At 38.2% G+C, this 25,000-nt stretch overlaps 2 protein-coding genes across 3 annotated transcripts in view; both read left to right on the forward strand.

Moving 5' to 3' along the window:
- The first annotated feature begins 7,636 nt into the window (after positions 1 to 7,636).
- Positions 7,637 to 14,927, forward strand: LOC311295735 (guanylyl cyclase-activating protein 1-like). The gene is made up of 4 exons (XM_084417240.1): positions 7,637 to 7,960; positions 13,199 to 13,348; positions 13,514 to 13,604; positions 14,299 to 14,927. The coding sequence occupies exons 1-4, from the start codon at positions 7,697 to 7,699 to the stop codon at positions 14,436 to 14,438; spliced, it is 645 nt and encodes a 214-aa protein (XP_084273366.1). The 5' UTR covers positions 7,637 to 7,696; the 3' UTR covers positions 14,439 to 14,927.
- Positions 14,928 to 16,145: 1,218 nt separating this feature from the next.
- Positions 16,146 to 25,000, forward strand: part of LOC311295717 (uncharacterized protein) — a 40,297-nt gene continuing 31,442 nt past the window's right edge. Inside the window, exons 1-2 of one of the 2 annotated variants that reach the window (XM_084417206.1) lie at positions 16,146 to 16,190; positions 17,559 to 17,600. In XM_084417206.1, coding sequence (XP_084273332.1) covers positions 16,175 to 16,190; positions 17,559 to 17,600 — 58 coding nt within the window. In that variant the 5' untranslated portion in view covers positions 16,146 to 16,174. The remainder of the gene's footprint in view (positions 16,191 to 17,558; positions 17,601 to 25,000) is intronic. The other variant, XM_084417207.1, reaches the window with a different exon arrangement.

The following is a 25,000-nucleotide window of genomic DNA, read 5'->3' on the forward strand; positions in this document are numbered from 1 at the left end:
GGTTATCCTACCCTCTCCAGAACATAGGGCTCATCAAATGGTACAGTGAACATAACTGTGTCATTTGGGCTCCAGATAAACAACTTGGTCATCTTCAGACCGGCACAAAACATGCCTAATTGTACCTGCATGTAATATCCTCGGCTACCTGTTTTCTGAAGTTGTGGTACTCCATCTACTAGCTTGATATCACTGCAGGTATGGTCAAGTTGATCCAAGAGGGTAGAATGGAGTTTACTTGGGACGGGACATTTTATTTCGAGTAGGACAGATGAGTCAATTTAGGCGGCTGCATATATGGAGAAAAAAAACACCTAACCCTAAAAAAATCCTAACAAAAGGTTTCTCAGCTGTTTTTTGTAGTCCTTAATAACATACTAAAATTTTTTATTTGACCTAGCCAAGTAATCTTGGTGTCTAACCCCATGTTTTCTGGGTCTATGAATCCATTGGACTTTCATTGCACTGACATGATTACATACTTATGGAATACATGATTTTGTGATATTACTGTAAGGTTTTATCATTATCAAAATAATGGTTATGAACCACAGAAGCCACCAACACTAGGAAAACCGATATGATAAAGGAGAAATATGTAATTACTTATGGGAAATTGTACTTCTTTTTCGCATAAATATGCTTGTAACCAATTGCTTTAATATATAACTGTACGTGTAATCACTTATTTATCATGCAAATATGCTAATTAGAATATTACATGGCCCAAACATGTATCAGGCACCAGTATTCCTGGTCTAGGAGGAATACAAAGGAGTAATGGTCATTTTGAGGACCTGACGGCCGCCATTTTGAAAATGGGGCCTTTCTTGGAGTCAAACTTTGGTGAACTTTTAGTATGTTTTTAAGTACATCTGATACTACTGTAAACCACTGAGAAACCTTTTGTTGGAATTTTTTTGGGGTCAAGCCATATTTGCAGCTGACTAATTACCCCATCTGGGCTGGCTGACAACCACGGCTCTGTGACACTAACAACGATGTGTAATACTCGTGCCTTGCTCTCGAAGTGCATTACCAGCAACCACCTCATTCTCCTTACCATAATTTGTGGCATAGTTGCCACGAAAGGAGAGGGGTACAGGTGCTCTGCCATAAACTTATCAGGATTGGTGGATGCTCTAGAAGGAACCTTTTTAGCTGAACTTGCCGTTATTCTCAATTTTCTTGCATTGTGCCACAAATCAGAAGAACTCTCCTCCCTGTTTTCAGATTAGTAGAAGCCTGTGCGCTGCTCGCTTGAACATACAGCTCATAGAAACTTTTACATGTCTCACATGTGAGATCAGAACCGGCATGGGTTTGATGGGGTCTTAAAAATCTTGCGTCTACTGTATGTGTGAGGCTGCAGGGTTGCACTACTGGTTCTACACTGGAACACTTGCACAATTAGACTGTTTTTTAACAGGAAAAGTGGCTTTGTCGGGTCTTTGTCTACATTATTTATAAATTCTGCATGTGACATATATTGTGGGGTGTTTGGTATTTATTACTAAATACTTTATTTTACTATTACTAACGACTTTATTACTAAAGAAGTAATTGAAGGCCTCGGTGCTTTTGTAATTGCGCATCTCCTCACGATCTACACCCTCCGAAAAGATAAAATAATTAATGATGTCAATATGGCTAACTCCTGGCCATAGCTCCACGTCATCCACCCAACCTGTCGATACGGCCGCCTTCACGATCTTTTGAGATTTCATCGGCGGTCTGTAGCCACCGACTACTTCCCATCTTGACCGAACAATTGTCTACTACTTTTTGTAAGCCAGAGTCGTTACCGGACCTTATGTGTGACCATGTTCACCTTCGTGCTCTCAGCAGTTACTACATTAAATTGTGTCCTTCATTTTTTTTTAAATATATTTAAAGATTGTTTTAAAGTTTAATCAACTCTGGAAAGTTAATGGCATTAAATAAAAAAAGGCAATATAAAAATATGTAAATGGCTTGGCCGTGGATCATGGAATCAATTCAATTGTTACTCAAATATCCAGCTTGTTATGCTACACTTTACATTCAGAGCAGCAGTCAAGCATGGCTTTATGCTTTCTGCAAGATACGAGTAATGATGTGAACCACACCTGTAATCCACAGGTACACTGTAAAAATTAAACCGTGATTTTTACGGTAAAAAAACGGCAGCTGTGGTTGCCAGAACTTTACCGTCAAAAATACGGTAGCAACGTTATTGGTTTTACAGACTTAACTTAAAATTTACAGTAATAAACCGTATTTTATTATCTGATATAATGTGAATTCAATTTACCATCCTATTGAACTATTAATATCTGTTTTGTACCATTGTAATACACTGATAACCACCAATCACAGCAGTGATGAGAGTCACATGATCAATCAAAGCTCATCACAAGCAGCTCTTCCACAAGAAAGTTAATACTAATTTATAAAAGCTGCATAGTGTCATTCACACAAACATTACACACCATCATGAGCCGCTTTTCCACCGAAATTACCCGGAACAATTTGTCCCAGGAACTTTTTTCCCAGGAACCTTTTTTGCCCCAGACCGGTTGCTTTCTGCGTTTACACCGCGGTCTAAAGTACAGGGAAGGTAAACTGCGCGCAACTGCTCCTCCCAGTCTGCGACGGACAGTAATCAGTTTTGAGCGCCACATTTATAAGTTTGGAGGAGATTCAAACTGTGCTGCAGTTATTGGTTTACTAACGAGGTAATTAACATAACAAAATAGACGAGCACTGATACTAAAGCGTGTTCAGAAAGCTCGTATGCGTATAAAATTAGACAAGGTATGTTGTGAGATGACTGGGACGAACGCGCAGAAATTTCCTTTTGCGCAAATACGCTTAAAAAAAAGCCTGAACCCCGTCTATCAATCATAAATAGTGACAGTCTTGTAAATAGTTGTTTGTTACCAACCTCAAAGCGCTATTTCAATCCTGTTATAGTAAATTTGTAACATGGTTTGCCTTGCAATAGATGACAATGTGTAAACATAATGACTTAATATTAAAAGCTGTGGCAGAAAAGAGACGAGCACTGATAAAGCGTGTTCAGAGCTCGTAATGCTAACGTTAGATATATAATTGTATGTTATCAGCTATTGCGGACATTGGCCGTGAGATGGCTGTGACGAACGCGCAGAAAGTTTCCTCTTCCACAAATACCCAAATAATAAAGCCTGAAACTCGTCGCCAGTCCCCCAGTTTTTTTTTATTAAATTCCATATTTGCAGACAGACAACTTTACTGCATGAAGCCACTTTTTAAAAGGGAGGTTAAAAATAAAGAAAATGCTGCGTGGAGTCATCCAACCAAAATGCGGCGTGAACACAACCAATCAGCTTGTGCAGCGCACAAGTCCCACCCCTGAAAGTTCCTGAACTTTGAAAAAGTACTACCTCGTGAGCAGGGACTATCGGAGGGGGAAATATTTACCCGGAACTTCATTTAGACCCTGGTTCCTGCGGTGTAAACACATCGAGTACCAGCCCAAAGTTCCTAGTTCCTGGGGAAAGTTCCTGCGGTGGAAACGCGGCTATGGTAACACATGAAATTTAAAAAATGCAATAAACATTAATTTAACAACATTAAATGTAACATAAAACCCTAATGTACATAACTGATTAGAAAAAAAAAAAAAAAAAAAAAAAAAAACTATGAAGAAACAGTTATTTCAACAAAAATACATCAAATGTGAAGTGTCACACAGGGAATTGTGGGAATGCCAATTTACGTTTTTTCACTGTAAATTATACAATGAGTTGTTCTTTTTCACTTTCAAAAACTGTAAATACATTAAATGTACCGTTAGATCTATCACAGTTATTTACCGTATATAGTACGGAAACTTTCTGTTAACCAATTAACAGTTTTTCACTGTAGCGGTCTTTTACCGTTAAAATTACGATCATTTTTTCACTCGAAAGGAGCTTTACCTCAAATGTGCGTATTGTGCATGTATTTTTTTTCTACTGAGGGATCATGCAAACAAAGGAATAGATGGACGAACACACACATGTAAAGGCTGTTGTGCATGACGGGTTCCAGACAGTGTTCCTGTGTTATTATATATATATATTTTTTCATATATTCTGATTTGTAACCAGTAAGAGTTGCCTCTGATCACTTATTTAAATAAATCCATGTGTGTCATGCTTATATGCTCATATTTTATTATTCTGTGCTGAAAGCAAGAAAAGCTATTGAAGTGTCGGTGCCCCTCGTAAATATTAATGTAGTGAGACAGAATGGATCAGTGAAACTGCATTAACAGATGCAGAATCTCGAAATAAAGGCATAACGCTGCTGTTTTTGTTATGTACTGGTAAGGGGAAAAATGCAACAATGGTTTTAACGCTTGTCAAATTGTATGGTGATCAACTATGAACAATGAGCCATCAATGTATGGATTTGATATAATTATTTAAAATATATATTTCCGTGTTTACACTGGATGCGAGTGGCACAATACGACGCCACAAGAGATAATAGACGTCTGCTGATCCGCTCCGATCCGCATGTTGAAGATTCATCATATAGACGTCGTATAGACGTAAGGAAGAAGGCTCGTTAACTACTGAAAACGCTCGTTCGAATGCGATGTTTACCAGATGCTACGATCTTTCACAGACGTCTCTGCGATGTACGTGTGCTATCTGGGTACTGTCTTCACTTCAGATGAATGAATAGATCAGATGGACTGATTGATAGATAGATAGATAGAACGGATGGGTGGACAGATAGATATATAGGACAGATAGGTATAGGCGATAGATATATAGGTGATAGATATCGGCGTTCTCATTGGTTTGCGTTTTTGAAGTTTGCGCAGAAAGAACTGAAGAGTTTTCTGTTAAAGGTCCCGTTCTACGTGATCCCATGTTTCAAACTTTAGTTAGTGTGTAAAGTTGTTGTTAGAGTATAAATAATATCTGTAAAATTATAAAGCTCAAAGTTCAATGCCAAGCGAGATATTTTATTTAACAGAAGTTGACTACAAAAAACGGCTGGATTGGACTACACCCCTCTACTTCCTGCTTTAGTGACATCACCAGAACCGTGTTTAGACTAAACTCCGCCCACAGGAACACAGGCGTATTGATGGCGAAATGTCAACAGACGTGGTTGATGTTTATCTATAATCGGATACCGCAAAAGTTTAATTCGAAGTTGTTAGTTTGCTCTGTCCATTTCACCACGGACTGTTTTTCTAACCTGGAATAATATCAAGCAGGCTTCTCTCAGCGTTTCATACTGACGAAGGGGACTATTTCAACTATATTCCAGCAAGCGGTAAGTACAAGTAGTGATTTAATATGGAAGTAGCGATCAGCTTCACATCGTTTCTCTTAGTAGGATGAAAATAATCTTACTTAAACTGTGATTAATATACAGAAAGCGATCAAAGAACAATCCCTTTCCAATCGTCCAAGCTGTCAATCACACAGCGCGAGTTTATATGGACACTTGCCAAAACTCGTTATGAAATCAATGACGCTGTTACACTGCACAACGAAGCTCTTACTGTATTTATATGCCTCATGTTTGCATTGGTGAAATCATTAGTGAGTGCAGGAACTGCGTTGCAATGATAAGATCTTTCACGCGATCAACAGGCTGTCATCTGCTCAGTGCTCATCACTGCAACCTTTTATGTGATGGTAATAGATCTAAATACTTAAAAAACTTCTCACGATTCGTTAATCCCGATAGCTGTAATAGTAAAAACGTATAATAAGCTGTAATAGTAAAAGTTTTCCAGATAGTTCCACATGTAATGCCAGATATTTCATATGTAAGCATTTCAGCCAATCACAGCAGAGGGCGTTTACACTGAAGTCTCACAGCAGACACGCCCCTTCAACCAGAGTGTTCAAATCAGGGAATGAAATCAGGCTAGGAAATATGCCTTTTATTTCTAAATTATAACAATTTTTGATCTAAAAAACATACTAACATTATAAGGGCACCCCTGGAAACATGATAAAATAATAAAAATAATCCATGGAATGGGACCTTTAAAACGGTGTCGTGTTAATAACTAAGTTAATAACTAGGGTGAATAGTGGTAAAGTGGGACAATGGGTAAAGTGGGACAGTTAAGCTTTTTAATTTCTATCTTTACATGTAAATTATTCCATTGCTAAAAATCAACACTGAGCTCATCATAAGCAAGAATGTGATAAAAAAATATAGATTCTGTGGCTATGACATCACTTCCGGGGGTGTGGCACACCATATTCAACAACCTTACAGTGAACCATGATGGTAAAGTAAAATGACATAGCATTCTGAGGTGAATATTGTTAAGCTTATAAAAAGTAAAACACTCATGGATCATTTGTAATTGTTATATATTTTGTTATAGGATGTAATGGTGAATCAGAATTTGTAAAAATCACATTCATATGAATCTTTTTTTGTTGTTTTTTATGTGTTTTTGACACTGTCCCAGTTTGCCAATAGCGTATTGTTAAACTGGGACAGGGTATTACTGGCAAACTGGGACAGCCATTTAAGTCATTCTAATGGGGAATTGAGTTCCCTTTTTGTATGCCCCTCATAAATTTAGTTAGCTAGCTACATATTTCAACAAAGATTGTAAACTGATTAAAAAAAAATAATGCCAATTCCAAAAAAAAAAAAAAAAGAAAGATAGATAGAGGATACAAGCTTGTATGGCAAACATTAGCAATATTTGCAAAAAACTTTTCAACAAAAAGAAATGAAACTTAGCCTGTGTGGAACAAAATTAGCCTACAAGAAGAAATGTTTATGAAGATTTCTATTTTTTAAATTTATATGAAATAAACTAAACCCAATACAAAATATTGTGGACAGGTGAGGGAGGGAGGCCTGGAAATAATCTGCTGTACTTGCATCCCTCCTTGTTTATATTTTTATTGTGTATTTCATTGGGCCTACATTTGAGTAACAATTTAATGTGTTTGAAGTGTCCCAGTTTGCCAATAAAGGTGTCCCAGTTTGACAGTAGCGCCTGGAAAAATGTGGTTTGGGGTCAGTGTGTGTTTGAGGAAGAGTCATCCATCCTGTGTTTAATGTTTCTTTCTTTTTTATTCTGTATAGTAGAGTAGAGCTCTTAAGCTATTTAGAATAGTATCATATGAGGGGCTAAGACATTTGGATCATAATAAAACATTATGCAGAAGGTAAATTATCAGAAAGTGTCCCACTTTACCACTATTCACCCTAATGATCGTTGCGACAGAAGTGAATCAATCAAACTAACTTCAGCTGGACAATAACTTTATTCTAGAGCTGCTGTAAAGCCTACACTTTACTTTAATTTCCTATTATCAATGTAAAGCTGCTTTGGAACAATCTACATTGTTATAAGCACTATATAAACGAAAGATGACTTGACTTGACTATAGATTTATAGGACAGATATATATAGAACGGATGGATAAATGGATAGACAAACGGTTGGACGGATGGATATATATATAAATATATATAGGATAGATAGATATAAATAGATAAATGGATAGATAGATAGATTCAGCTGTGTGCAGTTGACCGTTAATTCGCGCTAATTCTCTGAACACAACAGCCAGGAGAGTCACGTCAGCGGTGATCCCGGGCCCCTCGCGCGGGGATTGGTCGAGACTCACTCACCCTGTCGCGCGCGCTGAGCTCGTCTCTCAGTCAGTGTGTGTGTGTGTGTATGAGTGAGGGGAACCGAGGACCGAACGGGCGATCTCTCCCGGTCCTCCTCCGGTACAGCGGCATCATGGGGAACGCGCCCGGTTCGTCTCTGGAGGAGCTGAACGCGTGCGAGTCGCACCAGTGGTACCGGAAGTTCATGACCGAGTGTCCGTCCGGTCTGCTCACGTTCTACGAGTTCAAGAAGTTCTTCGGGCTGAAGAATCTGTCAGAGTCCTCAAACGCGTACGTCACGACCATGTTCAAGACCTTCGACATGAACGATGTAAGAAACGCATTTATTATTTACTTTTTTTGTTGTTGTTTTTTCATTGTTGGAGAATATATATATATATATATATATATATATATATATATATATATATATATATATATATATATATATATATATTAGAAAATATACTTTCTAATATATTCCATTGTTACTTTTTATTTTTTTAGCAATTATAATTTTAGCTCAGAATATCCACCCTGTTAGGCTATATCTGTTTGTGAAAGTAATTCATGTTTGTATTTAAAGTTCTTTTGCAATTATTGTTTCCCATCTAAATCCAGTTCAAACTAAAATAATGATGTAACTGGTTATGTGAGCGATAGGATGTTATTATTTTGTCCACTCTGTTATCACTTTTTTCATCCTGTTTAGCATTTGTGTTTTGTTTTGTTTTTACAATAATTTCATAAAATCGGCAAAATACATAAAAATAATAAAGTGAAAATGAACATTTACTGGAGTATTAATATCGCAGTACTTTAAAAAGTAAACAAAAACACCTTTTAGGCATTTGTATCTGAAACCGAAAAAAGTAAAATTATGCGTTTGTGAGAAAGTAGGTCGAATTCTTGCACAATATTAATATTTTCTGATATTTTCTTAACTGATATGCTTTTAAAGGTACACAGAGCCAATCAACTACAACCATAAGTGTTTGAAACGGTTGTTCATTTGTCTCTATAACAGGGTGGACATTTGTGATCCTCCATTTCACTTATTTTGCTTAATAAATGGTGATATTTATTTTCCTGAGCTTGACCAAACAAAATTGATTTTCTACATGATTTTATGATGGCAAAAAGACACTGAATACCAGGACCGGCCCAATTATTAATGACAGTATTAATAATAGATAACAGATATTTTAAAAGTTATTGATGTTTCATTGTAAGTTGCGTAGTTTTGTTTACAGGAAAGTAATGAATTATTTAATATTTATAGCAGGAGTTTCAGGTAATTGTAAGTGTAAAGTCAGCATAAGTGCTGATATAACGAGGGTTAAATGAGGTGCGTTTCCTCACGTCCCTTCAGCTGAGGATTGTGGGTAATGAGATATATACATTAATACGGTAAAGTCAGCTAAACAGCAGCACTGCACAGGTCAGAGATCCTCTCTGAATCCCATCAGAGCCGCTAATCTGGTTAACTGAGGGGTTCGTGTCCTCAGAACGAGGCTTGATATCTGAACACGGCTTTCATTTGTCACCAGAAAAAAAAAAGTGATATATTCAATATAGTTTATTCTATGTTAAAATGCTCTGTATGAACATAAAATGATAGAATTATAATTTACTAGTGCAAAATCAGTTTTTGTGTGTGTTTTTAGTAATTGTTGGTTTGGTGTGTTTGAGTGCTCATTGGTACAATTACACAGCAAAAGTTCAGTGACATTTTTATTTGTGCATGGCAGAAAGCAAATACTGATACTGACATAATGACACAATAAATGTGGAAAATTGAACTACACGATTCAGGGAGCAGGCTACACAGTGAACTCCGAGAAAACTAGTGGTCGACCGATATTGGGTTTTTGATGGCCGATGCCGATATCTTAGAGTGCAGGGTGGCCGATAGCCGATGCCGATATCTTAGAGCGCAGGGTGGCCGATAGCCGATGCCGATATCTTAGAGCGCAGGGTGGCCGATAGCCGATGCCGATATCTTAGAGCGCAGGGTGGCCGATAGCCGATGCCGATATCTTAGAGCGCAGGGTGGCCGATAGCCGATGCCGATACCTTAGAGAGCAGGGTGGCCGATAGCCGATGCCGATACCTTAGAGAGCAGGGTGGCCGATAGCCGATGCCGATATCTTAGAGCGCAGGGTGGCCAATGGCCGATGCCGATATCTTAGAGAGCAGGGTGGCCGATAGCCGATGCCGATACCTTAGAGAGCAGGGTGGCCGATAGCCGATGCCGATATCTTAGAGAGCAGGGTGGCCGATAGCCGATACCTTAGAGAGCAGGGTTGCCGATAGCCGATGCCGATATCTTAGAGAGCAGGGTGGCCGATAGCCGATACCTTAGAGAGCAGGGTTGCCGATAGCCGATGCCGATATCTTAGAGAGCAGGGTGGCCGATAGCCGATGCCGATATCTTAGAGAGCAGGGTGGCCGATAGCCGATGCCGATACCTTAGAGAGCAGGGTGGCCGATAGCCGATGCCGATATCTTAGAGAGCAGGGTGGCCGATAGCCGATGCCGATATCTTAGAGAGCAGGGTGGCCGATAGCCGATACCTTAGAGAGCAGGGTTGCCGATAGCCGATGCCGATATCTTAGAGAGCAGGGTGGCCGATAGCCGATGCCAGTATCTTAGAGAGTAGGGTGGCCGATAGCCGATGCCGATATCTTAGAGAGCAGGGTGGCCGATAGCCGATGCCGATACCTTAGAGAGCAGGGTGGCCGATAGCCGATTTAAAGCCAATATTTTTATTATATACTTTATATTTATTTTAATCAATAATTTATACATTTTAAATAAATTAGAAAACCAATCTTTAAATAAACATGCTTATACTTTAGATGGCAACTTCTTGAATCTGCAATGAGTATTTTTCACAAATAAAGTAATTGTTTAAAAATATATGAATATGTTCAAATAAAGACAAGGTAACGCTAATATTACATACAGCAAACAGTGAAATGATATGAATATGACACAGTGGGAAACTGGATATAGCACAGCATATTTTAAAATGAAGGATTTAAAGTGTTTCGATCGCGTCTCCTGAAGCTGATCTTCTGTTCGCACTCACTCACTTCGCATGGACCGACCGTCACTCGCAGTCACACGTTTATCAGGCTACAAATGCACACAAGATATCACAGCTGGATTCCATTAAATCTGCAAGGTTTGTGAAATTGAATGTTTATTAGATATTCAGATATTTGTTTAAATGACGTAGATGTGCATTTGCTGAATGTTGACGGTAAATGAGAAAGTATTTTAGCCTGAATGTTTGCCTTTTCTGTTACAAATAATATAAAAGCAAACGCTTTACTTTTTCGCTTACCATTTACTTTCTTTGTTTACCAGTTCTGTCTAACAAAGTATTAGATAAGACTGACAGAGATCATAAACTAATGAAGACGGAGAATGTGAGTGAGCGCTGTGTGATTAGGCTCTGCCGTTCTCTTCTCAGGCGCTGGTGTTCTCAGCGCCGCCCAAATAAAAGTCCCGCTTCGACCAATCAGAAAAACTTATCGGCTGATGCCAATATTTAAAAAATGTCAAATATCGGCCGATATATCGGCCTTGGTACTTTGTCTGACTGCATTGTGCCAAGTGTAAAGTTTGGTGGAGGGGGGATTATGGTGTGGGGTTGTTTGGTGGAGGGGGATTATGGTGTGGGGTTGTTTGGTGAAGTGGGGGGTTATGGTGTGGGGTTGTTTGGTGGAGGGGGGGTTATGGTGTGGGGTTGTTGGAGGGGGGGTTATGGTGTGGGGTTGTTTGTTAGAGGGGGGATTGTGGTGTGGGGTTGTTTGGTGGAGGGGGGGTTATGGTGTGGGGTTGTTTGTTGGAGGGGGGGTTATGGTGTGGAGTTGTTTGGTGGAGGGGGGGTTATGGTGTGGGGTTGTTTGGTGAAGGGGGGTTATGGTGTGGGGTTGTTTGTTGGAGGGGGGATTGTGGTGTGGGGTTGTTTGGTGGAGGGGGGGTTATGGTGTGGGGTTGTTTGTTGGAGGGGGGATTATGGTGTGGGGTTGTTTGTGGGGTTGTTTGTTGGAGGGGGGATTGTGGTGTGGGGTTGTTTGGTGGAGGGGGGGTTATGGTGTGGGGTTGTTTGTTGGAGGGGGGATTATGGTGTGGGGTTGTTTGTTGGAGGGGGGATTATGGTGTGGGGTTGTTTGTTGGAGGGGGGATTATGGTGTGGGGTTTGGTGAAGGGGGGGTTATGGTGTGGGGTTGTTTGGTGAAGGGGGGTTATGGTGTGGGGTTGTTTGGTGGAGGGGGGGTTATGGTGTGGGGTTGTTTGGTGGAGGGGGGTTATGGTGTGGGGTTGTTTGTTGGAGGGGGGATTATGGTGTGGGGTTGTTTGGTGGAGGGGGGGTTATGGTGTGGGGTTGTTTGGTGGAGGGGGGGTTATGGTGTGGGGTTGTTTGTTGGAGGGGGGATTATGGTGTGGGGTTGTTTGGTGGAGGGGGGGTTATGGTGTGGGGTTGTTTGGTGGAGGGGGGGTTATGGTGTGGGGTTGTTTGTTGGAGGGGGGATTATGGTGTGGGGTTGTTTGTTGGAGGGGGGATTATGGTGTGGGGTTGTTTGTTGGAGGGGGGATTATGGTGTGGGGTTGTTTGGTGGAGGGGGGGTTATGGTGTGGGGTTGTTTGTTGGAGGGGGGATTGTGGTGTGGGGTTGTTTGGTGAAGGGGGGGTGATGGTGTGGGGTTGTTTGTTAACACTGTCTAACACTTGATGGCTGCTCTGTCAAGTCTTCGTCGTTGGTTAGGAACCTGGGTGTGTGTGTGTGTGTGGGGGTGTGCTCTTTGATACCAATCTTTCATTTGAAAGTCACGTGTCTAGTATCTTTAAAACCGCATTTTTCCATCTTAAAAATATATCTAAATTACGCCATATGCTCTCATTGACAAATGTGGAACAATTAGTTAATGCGTTCATGACCTCAAGGCTAGATTATTGTAATGCTATTATGGGTGGTTGCCCTGCACGCTTAATAAACAAACTACAACTGTTCTTTTTACCTTTATTTAACCAGATGATCTCATTGAGATTTAAAACCTCTTTTTCAAGAGAGACCTGGCCAAAATGGCAGCATATTAACAGTGCATAGTTACAAATACGATCACCAAGCATACGCACAACAACAAGGAACATTTAAACAAGATCCTCAAGATACATAAACAAACAACATCAGACTACTTAAAAATACAATTTACTGTATACCTACCATAGGTTTAAACGATTTAATTATTTTAAAAACAGTGACAATAATTTATGGCATCACTGCACTGGCCCCCTATTAAACAACGTATACATTTTAAAATATTGCTGATTACTTACAAAGCACTAAATGGGTTAGCTCCGCAAAACTTGAGCGAGCTCTTAACGCATTATAGTCTTAATAGGATTAAGAATGGGAAGTCATTAAAGTTGATGTAAAGGCAGACGTCCCAAAACTTTTGGCAATATAGTGTATTAACAGATACATATGTGGTCCAGTATAATAGTTTGATGTGTGTGTGTGTGTGTGTGTGTGTGTGTGTGTGTGTGTGGTCAGGACGGCTGTATAGACTTCATGGAGTACGTGGCTGCTCTGAGTCTGGTCCTGAAGGGAGGCGTTCAGCAGAAGTTACGCTGGTACTTCAAACTCTACGACATGGACGGTAGCGGATGCATCGAGCGCGACGAGCTGCTGCTGATCTTCAAGGTTTGAGGACGTGATTCTCTTCAGCGCCTCCTGCTGGAGGAACCAGATTAAACCAGCAACACCGTCCATCTGTGCTGATGAACATCATCTTATGATGAGTCTGTGTAAGAGGATCCTCAGGACTCACTGAACTCACTTTCATCTGCTGTTGTTTTTCCTCTTCAGGCCATTCGAGCCATTAGTGGAATAGAGCAGGAGGTTTCAGCAGAAGAGTTCACTGACATGGTGTTCGACAAGATTGATCTGAATGGAGATGGTAATCTATCTATCTATCTATCTATCTATCTATCTATCTATCTATCTATCTATCTATCTATCTATCTATCTATCTATCTATCTATCTATCCATCTTTCCATCTATCTATCTATCCATCCATCCATCCATCCATCCATCCATCCAACTCATGCTGTAGAGTCACAGTGCTGCTGTACTCAATAGGGTAACCCTAACTCAGAGATTAGGCTCTAAATGAGTTCAGTGATTCAAATCAAATGATAATTATGTGAAAAAACAACCAACTCCACCTTATCATCTTTTCTCTTTGTTCATCTTGCTATTACAACTCAGTTCCAGCAGCCAAACAAAATCTAATGTTAATAATTTAAAGATCAAGAGCCCAACTAAAGCAAACACTGATCATCATAATGGTGACTTTACAATTGTGATTTTTCTCCTTTGGTGATTCAGCTTGTGAACATCAGGTGTCTTCAACAACGCTCAATCATCACTCAGTTAATCACTTAATTATCTCATTAACTTTAACACTGCTTCAGTGTTCCTTTAACACTCTTATTTGAAACACTTTTAACACTCTTGAGTGTGGTCTCAGATAAACTCCCAGAAGAGTTCATTTATCACTGGAGTTTTTGCAATGCATCTGTCTTTCTGAATTAATATGCTCATTAATATGCTAATGCTACAGTATAAATCTGTAACTGTGTGTGTTTAGGGGTTCTGTCTCTGGATGAGTTCATGGAGGGAATCCAGGCGGACGAGGAGCTCTTGAAGATGTTGACCCAGACTTTAGATCTGTCTCATATCGTCAACAAGATCTACAGCGAGATCCACCCTGAGCAGAAGGTCACCTGACCCAGACCAGCCGGAGATCATGATGATGACGGTAGCGCTGGCTCTGGTTCTGTGAGCGGCGTCTGGACTCCACTGTTGAGTGAAGAGGTTCAAACCCTCGACTCATCAGATATTAACAGGATTAACTGTGTCGGACTGAACTTTAAGAGCCAACAGCTGATTATTCTCCTGTAATCTCACAGAATTACGATACTGAAACTAGAGCAAACCCTTTAAGTGCACTTATATATGTTTCTTCTGTTCGAATCGTTCCTGTGAAATACAACATTTCTTCAGTCCTGTGATGTTTCTCAGGGGAATAACAATTGTTTTTATGTGAAAAAAAAATTATGTTTATTGTTTATTTTTGTTTATGTTATTAATTTATTAATGTTATTACACTTTTCAAAATAAAACCTGAAACGTGTTCATTGTATGCAGAATAATAACCATAAACAGCCTAAAAATATGCGACATGATATATTGTATTGACAATCAGTGCAATTTTGTATTTATGTCCCAAATATTTGTAATAAAATTATAACTTCAAATAAAATACATGTAAAATAACGCTAAGTCAGCGTTATTTTAGTATTATTTATATACTATTAAAGTATTTAACAATATTGTGAATTAGCTTTTATTTATATATTAGTAATTTTATGTTTTTGTCATAATACTATTTCTTATTATTTAAATAGTTATATATACCTTTCTTTTTTTTATTTTAGTAATTTTATTGATTTCAATTATTTATTTCAGTTATTTGCCAAGTCAACATTTCTAATTTTTCAACGTTTTTATCTTATTTTAATATTTTATTTCAGTTTTATTTTAATGACCAAAAACGAGCAAGTTTTAGTTAACTAGACTGCTAATAATAAATGTAGTGTAAGCACATAATAAACTTTATTTTATATTGCTCTTTTAAAGCAAGCTTCTCAAGGACTTACACAGAAAAAAAAAGTAAACCAACACGATAACAGCAAATAAAGCTATACAAAAGTTTTAGGTCAGTAAGATTTTTAATGTTTTTGGAAGAATCTCTTCTGCTCTTCAAGGCTGAATTTATTTGATCAAAGATACAGTAAAAACAGTAAAATATCATTACAAGGTAAATCAGCTGTTTTCTATGTGAATATACAGTAAAGTGTAATTTATTCCTGTGATCAAAGCTGATTTTTCAGCATCATTACTCCAGTCTTCAGTGTCACATGATCCTTCAGAAATCACTCTAATATGATGATTTGATGATGGACAGCCAGGAATGATGAAGATGATGAGCTCGACTGAAGAGGTGTAACCCTCGGCACATCAGATATTACAGAAAGTGAGTATTTACATTAATTATAGACAAAGACTGCATCAGTCACAGAGAATGTATTTTACATAATGTGAAAATGTTTTATTTTTTTTTAATTTTTTATCAGATTATGCATGTGCAGTTTTCTACGTTACACAACGTAACCAGCACGTGGCAGTATTTGACCAAAACATGTACGGAAATCCTGGTTTTAAATTGATTTATGGTTCTGGTTTCTTTGTTTTTCAATTCATTGTTTATTCTTTTTCTTAATTTTTTTAATCCTTGTGAATATGCTTTAGACATCTGCTCATGTTAGAAACACCTTTGTGACAAATAATAAAATATCACTCAAAGTATAAAATCACTATTTCCTTCTTCTGTGTGGCGCCCCTCAGCTCTCGTATTTAAGCATTTTTCTTTCGCTTTTGTTTTTCACGGTTTTGCAGTTGAAATGGCGTCGAGTTCAGGTAAGAATCAAATGAAATATATGGTTGTTGTTTTTTTGCAGCAAAGTTTCATCGCAGTGTTTATGAATTATGAAATATTAGCCAACTGCAATGGTCTACTTAGTTAAATGCATTAAATGATATTTCATTGCGCATACATTAATGTTTAAAAGTGGCATTGAATACAGGAAGTTTCCGACGTAGAGCTAGGGTACATCTCACATAGGCCTACTTATTATGCAAATTAAACTTTTCAATAGTCCTAAACATCAAATCTGTTATCTCCCTACTGATTTGATCTTTAACTTTCTCAAAATAACTGATTTAAGTTAACACAGAACGTTCCCCTAATGTTATTTTTTGGTTATTTCTTTGGGAACCAAATACTTACGTTAGGGGAACGTTCTTTTTTGGTTTTATTTTTATGTAACAATAAAATAACGTTCCCAGAACGTTGCTGGGTGGTTACCATAAAAATAACGTTCTGGGAACCATAAACTAACATTCTGATAATGTTCTGGGTACCAAAAACTAACGTTATGGGAACCAAAAATTGTTAGCTGCAGCTACAGGAAATCAAATCTTCCACTTCGTCAAGTTTTTCTTTATGCCTAACTAACCCTCCTATGATGATCTCAAACCCCTATGCGATGATCTGATTGATTATAATAGGCTACATTTATTAAATGAATAGCCTATTACATTTAATTTGCCCCACAACAACATCACCGCTTATCCGACGCGCGAGGATAATAAAAGATGTTAGATCAGCTTAGTCCTCATTTAAAAACAACTTGTTTAACACAAAATACTTCTCTTCTCTTTTATTTTTTTTACTATGTATGGGCCGCGAGAAAAATACATCAAGACCGTTATATACCGTTATCAGAACACGTTGAAGTTTTTACTTTCACTTTCTGCAGCGAGAGCTGAGGCTGACTTGGTTTGAGATTTCTTCACTGGAATAACTCGCGCAAAGTTTGCACATATTGCTTGTGTGCTCGCATTCGTGGTTTAAAGCGGAATATTTCCAATAGCCTATATAGGCTACTGCGACATGACATTTTACTTTATCAACTAATGCTCGCGAAATGATGGACAGCCATTCACATTTCGCGCGCATCATATCCGGTGAAAATAAAATCAAGTAAATTATTAAATAAGTGAACATGTCGACTGTCTGTAGTGTTTATTTATTTATTTTATTTGTATGGATCATTATAGGAGTATTTGCATGCACTGTAGATGTTCTGAAAATAAGGAAAATCACAAATTTCACCAATTGAGTTTGTGTTGATCTGTGTATCAGTGCACAAATATTACATTCATTTATCATGCTTAACCATCTGTTCTTCTCTCTCTCTCTCTCTGTATGTGTGTGTGTTTCAGCAGCAGCAGGCAGAAGGAGTGCAGACTTTAATCGTCTTGACAGTAAGTAAATGAAGTGACTGGCAGTGATATTGAGCTGCAGAAACTCTGTGACTTTAAGCTTTTTTTGCACTCAAAACATTTGTGTGTCTATTTATTTGTGTTCTATAAAACATTATGGGCAAATTTCTTAGATTTTAGAAAAGTAATAGTTCCCGAAATGATAATTGCTGTCATTGTGTTGCTCTAAAATTACTTTTCCGTTTGCGGAACACAAGACATCCAAAATGCTGTTTTTCATATCGCAAAAATGGATGTTTATAAATAATCCAATTTTTTTTTCTTCCAAAAAAACCCCAAAACATAAAACTTGTATACATATATATGTACAATACTATTTGAAACCATGTCTGTTAGATTTGTGTAAGAAACAGAGCAAAAAGAGTTTGTGTCATTGAAAAATAACATAAACATCTCAAACAGAACATGCATTTGCAGGTCTTGACCGCTAGGTGGCTCTATAACCACAGACTATTACAAGACCTTTTCAAATACCTATAAAAAATAACCATATTTACAGAAATAAATGTAGAACTACTCCAAAGTCCATTAAAGGATATGTTGTTTAGAATGAATTCAAGCAAAACTTTATAATGTAGAGAAATGTTCACAGGGAATGCTCAGAATGTTATTTTCATCTGCAATAACAATGTGGACTTTTATAAAGATCCGTTTTGCCATTAACCTTTAAAGGGATCATATGATGCAATGTCTTATTTTCCTTTTTCTTTAGTGTGTTATGTAGCCTAGCCTACATGTAAATGCAAGTATAAGATCTGCAGAGTTACAAAGCTCAAATAAGGGTCAAACCTAAAGAGATATTCTTTATAAAAGTTAAAGGTGCTCTAAGTCTAAGCGATGGGGATGGGGGGGGGGGGGGGGATTGAGGAGGAGGAGGAAGGTTCGAGCTAGCCTCCGTTTTGTTTGACAAGACTTCAACAAGAAGTGGCGTCACCCAACATCGCTTAAGGCTCAGCCACGCCTTCCTAAAACGCTTCGTTCAAACACGCCTCCACAAATCTACGTCAGTGTGTGTGGGCAGAGTTTCATAACACCGCCCAGATGTACACGCAAAGAAAAAAGGCGGAACTTTTATTCTCGCTGTATTATTGTTGCCGCCATGATGTGGAGACGCTGTGTTTTTCATTTGTTTGGCCTTCCAAAAGAGGACACAATTAGAAAACAGTGCTTAAGCTTTATTTACAACACTGCTCCAGAATAGTACAACTAAAATGAATGACTGTGTGCTGCGCATTTTTCAGAGGAGTTTCCCCAACCTGCGAGAGCACAAGGCCGGCTGTGCACAAAGGCTGATGCTAAAAAGAGTCTGGCGCTTCTAACTCTCAGCCTGTATGTTTTTATATTTTAAGAATTTGCTAGTGACTATTCAAACGCGTGTTTTGAGCAGTATAGAGTAGCGCTTGCTTGTCGTTCCTATGATCACAAATGCAGACATGGTACATAGTGTTCTCACACCGCAACGCGTAAAAAGATAGTATAATCAGTAGGGGTGTAACGATATTCGAACCGAACCGAAAAACCGCGATACACCACCCACGATACGAATCGCGATACTCTCATGGCGTACCGAACACGCCCGCCCCGCCCCCTGCTGCCCCGCCCCGCCCCCTGCTGCCCCGCCCCCTGCTGTCCCGGCTCATTGGACCTCATGTCTTATGTGTACACAACGAATACAGCGTTGCCTAACCACCATTAACCACATTTAATCGCAATAAGCTCAGTGTTTTGTTACATTCGATAATAAGCAAGGTGTAATCTTTCAAATTCTGTCTATTTGATGACGAAATTCAAACATTAAATGTCGTTTTGGCGCTCTTTGATGTGGCGTGACAGATCACCGTAGGCTACTAGGCTCCTCATTTCAAGCGGCAGCGCGGAGCGCGAGTAAACGCGATTCTCTTCCTCAGTTACAGAATAAACATGAATGGACACCTGAAGGTATGTTGAAAGATACAGTATACTTACTGAAAGGCATCATAACTCGTGTAATCGCTCAGTCAGTGTTTCAACAGCGGAAATATGTCAATAAAACGCTTCTTTTTTCACATAGCTTTATTTACCTCAGGCAAGTCATTCAGTGTCCACAGCTTGTTGGTTTGCTAAGGAAATGAACTCTTTCACTAAATAAATGCACTATATTAGCCTATATATTATATTTTACTTAACCTGTTAATGACATCTTGATTATTTTATGTATGTTTAAAATATCTGTCATGAAAATGACAGCAACTGTGTAAATTATTATATTTCAATAATAAATTAGAGTAAAAACATATGTTAATGTAAAAACTGCCTTATGTGCAGTTTACATGTTTTCATACAATTTGTTACTTGAGTGTTGATTATTATTATATCTAAAAATAAATAGCAACTGAATTTAGGCTAAAAGTCTTGGCTCTGTTGTTAAGCTTTAATGTTATAGTAATGTGCAAGTAAGGGCTCCTATATAGTTTACAGCATTAGCAGATAATTAGTTTTATCCTTGCGAAACGTTTACTTGTAATTGAATTAATTTAAAGACAAGGACACAATTTGTTAATTAAATTATCTGTTTAAAAACAAAAACAATTTTAGCTTTCTAAACCCCCCACTCCACCTAAATGAACCGAACCGAACCGAGACGTCAAAACCGTGGGACGTACCGAACCGTCAGTTTTGTGTATCGTTACACCCCTAATAATCAGTAATTATGTCCCCAATGAAATAAAACCTTACCAATCTGATACAATCTGGTCCAGTCGCGCTGGCAAAGTTGTTCGATTAGGTTCACCTGTCATTATTGCTCTGGGAGCTGATGTTCCAAATATGGTAAGGGCCGTTGCCGTCACTCGCTAAAGGTATTCAGCAATATATATAGGCTATAATATACGATTTAGACCCTTTCACAGATCATAAAAAAAAAAAAAAATTCTTTATTGAAATTTTTTATGTTATTTTGCACCCTGTTTATAGAAAGTGTCATATGTACGTTAGAAACACTAACAATCTTCACTCTCCACTGCAGTCACAAATTCTATTCACTTATTCCCTTAAAAAAATCACTCACTGCTCTTGAATAGAAAACGTTCTGATACTCTTAAATACTGAAAGCACTCTTTGTTTATTGCTTGTAATGTTTTGTTGTTCTTCTTTATTATTTACTAGGCTATTTGATTTTATTTTGAAGCTTTGTTAGTTTATATATTTAAAATGTTTCAAAACTATTCCCTTAACAGAGAATCTATTATAAATTCTACAGCAAGTTAGTAAATTCACCACAATAAATACAATAGAATGTGATAAATTCTAGTAAAGCTGGTCATGAGTAGTTGAAAAAAGCTTTCTAATTTATGTTGGTGCAGGATGATGTTTCTCCTTTTTTATGCCTGGTTCAGATTACACGATTTTTGCCCGATTTTGGCATGATCTGTTTGACGTAGGGTGTCGTGGGGATTCGTAAATGACAACGGGTGTCGGGATGCAAGATTCAATCGTTTCATCTTGTATAGTGTGTCATAATAGTGGACGTCAACCGACGCAGCGTCTGCGATGTATGGAAGTAAAATAATGTCAAATGTTTTTGAAATAAAAAAGCCTGTTGAATTGCACTACTTAAAAAAAAAAAAAAAAATAGGTATTGCATTAACCATGCTTGTATATTAATGCATTGTATTTTTAGGGCTTGCATTTTTATGGGCTGAAATTCAGCATGGTTGAATATTTAAGCTGTGAATATTTCAATTCAAAACATTTCAAATTCAATAATCCATATTCCCCTTTCATATTTCACTTCCAAAATATTTAAACTGTTTAAAAATACAACCTATAATATTCAACAGGCAATTTTCAGTCAATTTTATTTCGCTTTGCAAATTCACTTCCACAAATTCAGTGGTTCAAATTCGACAGTAAATTCAACATTGACATCCAGGAACTGCAGGAAAAGCAGTAGATTGCCGAGCATACTCTCCATCTGCTGTTAGTCTATCTCACCAGCAGGGGGTGCAAAGGCGCTGTTGTTGACGAAGACCAGCAACAGTTAGACGAGCAAGCCATTAATTCAAACTCATTTATAGCAATGTAAGTGTATATGTGATTATTATGACGGCTGTTTTATGTTAAATTCAGTGTCTTCACGGTTACTTTTCCTGTGTAGCCTACATGCATCTTTCTCTACCGTGAACGAGATTAATGTTAGTCCCCGATGCTGATATACAGATCCTATGTTTTTGAGGTTGACATATATTTCTCTTGGTTGTTTAGTTGCCTTAACTTTATATTGTGACGATGTGCTGCATGAAGGCTATTAGGGTTTCCCTCAATACTTCAGGATTCCCCTGCTGGACATATAAAACGCTTAATGTAGCTTAATGGACTACAGTGATGTAAAAGATCTAACTCGCAGGCAAGCAGATGGACTCAGAATAAGGCGCAAAGCTTAAAGGAGAACTCCAGTCAATTTTAACATTGAGCTCATTTTTTTGTACATTTGGAGTGCTGTCAATACAGAGAACAACGACAAAAATCGGCGTTGCCTACGCCGTGTTATCCTCTTTTCGTAATCGATTGTCGAGTTCACACGCATAGGTTTAGTTACCTATGATCACGCGCGTGAACTCGACAATCGACTACGAAAAGAGGATAACACGGCGTAGGCAACGCCGATTTTAATGCTGAGCGTTTCCCAGTGATAGACTGGCATAAAGTTGGCTTGACGCACATTCGCACATTTAGGGACCGTCTCTAAAGTGTACACGACTTTGGTATACACGTTTCTAACTTCGATAGCATTTGAATAGAACAACTTACAGTCATAAAACCAACTGTAAAGTGTTCATGTAGTGTCAGGCATAATGCGCACCCTTTGGATTTTTGATATTTATTCAAATTAATTTAAGTTTGCTATTGAAGTTAGAAACGTGTATGCCAATGTTTTATGCAAATTTAGAGATGGTCCCTAAATGTGCGAATATCCAATGTCAAGCCAATTTTACATTTAGTCATTTAGCAGACCCTTTTATCCAAAGCGATTTACAGTTAAACTAACAATAGGAGGACAACAATATGCAAGTGCTATGACTCTTCCCAGTTTAAGCTAATGCAGTACATATTGGCATACATACACATATACATATATATATATATATATATATATATATATATATATATATATAGATAGAGAGAGAGAGAGAGAGAGAGAATATAATAGAAGAGAAAGTGTTAGTATTAATTGATCAAGTGTTGATTTTATGCAAGTATATCACGAAACGCTCAGCATGAAACTTTGCACGTTAAGTTCATATTCTGAGTCCATCTGCTTGCCTGCTGTAGCCTATATAGCAGCCCAGTGATGGAGTACTTGAGTCCCACACGTCACACACTAGGAAGCGCCCGCGCCCTCAGATCACTTGGACGTGGCTGTGTATAAGAGATAACAACGATATAAATACTGTTCGTTTTCTCACACAAACCGCTCGTTTCGTGTCTTAGGCCATCAATGTGTACTTACGATGGGGAATTATTTAATTTGGACGATGGGGAATTGTTTTAATTTGGACTCTGTGCTTGCTCTTTGAGACAGTGACCATCATTATATGACTGACAGACAAGAACGGTTTGATCTAAAAATATCAAAATTGAAACTACTGCGGAAACAAAGACACCTACATCTTGGATGCCCTTGAGGTAAGCTAAAACATACCAAAATTTTATTTCAAAGTGAACTATCCCTTTAAACATTCAACCATGTTGAATTTCAGCCCATAAAAATGCAAGCCATAAAAATACAATGCATTAGTGGCGGCTGGTGCTAAAAAAATGTGGGGGGGCGCAACAAACTGAATTATTAATCGAGGACTGAATGTAGGCTAATTGTTAAATAACAATTTAACAGTGATTATAATGTAGCTATCATTAGCCTAAAGTTTAGCTAAAACTTCAGCCGGTAGGGTTGGGAAATAGGCAATTGCCAAATAAATCTGAATTTTTGGGCTAAATGGCGATGTATGGTATAATCTGAGTATTTAATTATTATTTTTCTATTTGAATAAAAATATTTAATATCCTGATCCACATTGTCCCACAAACAATGTTCATATTGAAGGTTATAAAAACAAACATACTGTAGTGTAACCTTGCTGTCTATCTGCAGTGTATCCAAAAAAGGGGTCAAATCACATTACATTCTAACATTGCAACATTACAATCTAAAAACAAAATAATGCTTTTTAAAGAAGTAGTTAAATTTACTAAACTTAAAAAAATAAAAACAAAGCTAATATCATAAAAATACACATGTAGGTTTGAAATTCTCTAGCCCATTTATGTTCACCAACAACAACAAATATTCAACAGCAAATGTTTTAGCTAAATATATTTATAATTTAGTGCTAATGTATATTTTAGTCAGAATAATTGCGCTCCTATTCTATTGCGCTCCGTCTGTTCGGCGCGCATGCACGCGGCACGGAAGTTTATCTCATGACAACAAGCTGGAAATATTGACTTTCTAACATTTACAGATGGAGAATATGTCTGTGAAATGTAAGTTATGCACTGAGGAAATTATTGGATGTCACTTCAGCTTATGGCTAAATATTATTAGAGGTATATTTGTTTCAACCAATCGCTGCACAAGTGAAGTTTACATGTGATGACGAAAGCACGTTAGTGCGAGCCCTCCCGGAAGCCATAGAGAATGCATTGCAGTGCATGCAGTTCGAAAAAAAAAATATTTTAATGTAAGTCTATGGGAACACTCTGGGCGATCTTCAGCCATCGTGAAATCGCCCAAAAAGAGGCAGTACTCCACAGAACATGACTTGGCGCTGATTGGACTATATCCAGAGGCAGAACAACAGTGAGTGACTGCTAGCTAGTAACTGCTAGTAACTACTCTGTGGTTGAATGAGATTGTGATTGAAAAAGTCCCTTTCACACTTTGGTGGTGCGTCGCCCAATCGCCCTAATGAAGAAACCGCCGCTGTCCCTAATTAAAATGCAAGCATGGTTAATGCAATGCCTATTTTTTCAAGTAGTGCAATTCAACAGGCTTTTTTATTTCAAAAACATTTGACATTATTTTACTTCCATTGCGATGCTTCACGACATCACGATCAAAAGACTAGCATGTTTGATTTTTTTTCGGTCCTCCACGACGGGTTCCATCAAGGGTGAGTGAGTGTGTGCGCACGAGTGTGTGTGTGAGTGAGTGAGTGAGTAAGCAAGAGTGAGTGTGCATGTGTGTGTGAGTGAGTGAGTTTGTGTGTGTGAGTGAGAGAGAGTGTGAGTGAGTGAGTTTGTGTGAGTGAGTGAGTTTGTGTGAGTGAGTGTGTGAGTGTGTGCGCACGAGTGTGTGTGTGAGTGAGTGAGTGAGTAAGCAAGAGTGAGTGTGCATGTGTGTG

The sequence above is a fragment of the Rutilus rutilus genome (assembly GCF_951802725.1).
Source record: "Rutilus rutilus genome assembly, chromosome: 8".
Taxonomy (NCBI): domain Eukaryota; kingdom Metazoa; phylum Chordata; class Actinopteri; order Cypriniformes; family Leuciscidae; genus Rutilus; species Rutilus rutilus.

What these genes read in the sequence shown, in the direction of transcription:
- LOC311295735 (XM_084417240.1), top strand. Translation starts at nt 7,697, where the DNA reads ATGAGTGAGGGGAACCGAGGACCGAACGGGCGATCTCTCCCGGTCCTC. An exon ending in AGCTGCTGCTGATCTTCAAG is followed by an intron (nt 13,349 to 13,513) that starts GTTTGAGGACGT and finishes TTTCCTCTTCAG; the next exon opens with GCCATTCGAGCCATTAGTGG. An exon ending in GATTGATCTGAATGGAGATG is followed by an intron (nt 13,605 to 14,298) that starts GTAATCTATCTA and finishes GTGTGTGTTTAG; the next exon opens with GGGTTCTGTCTCTGGATGAG.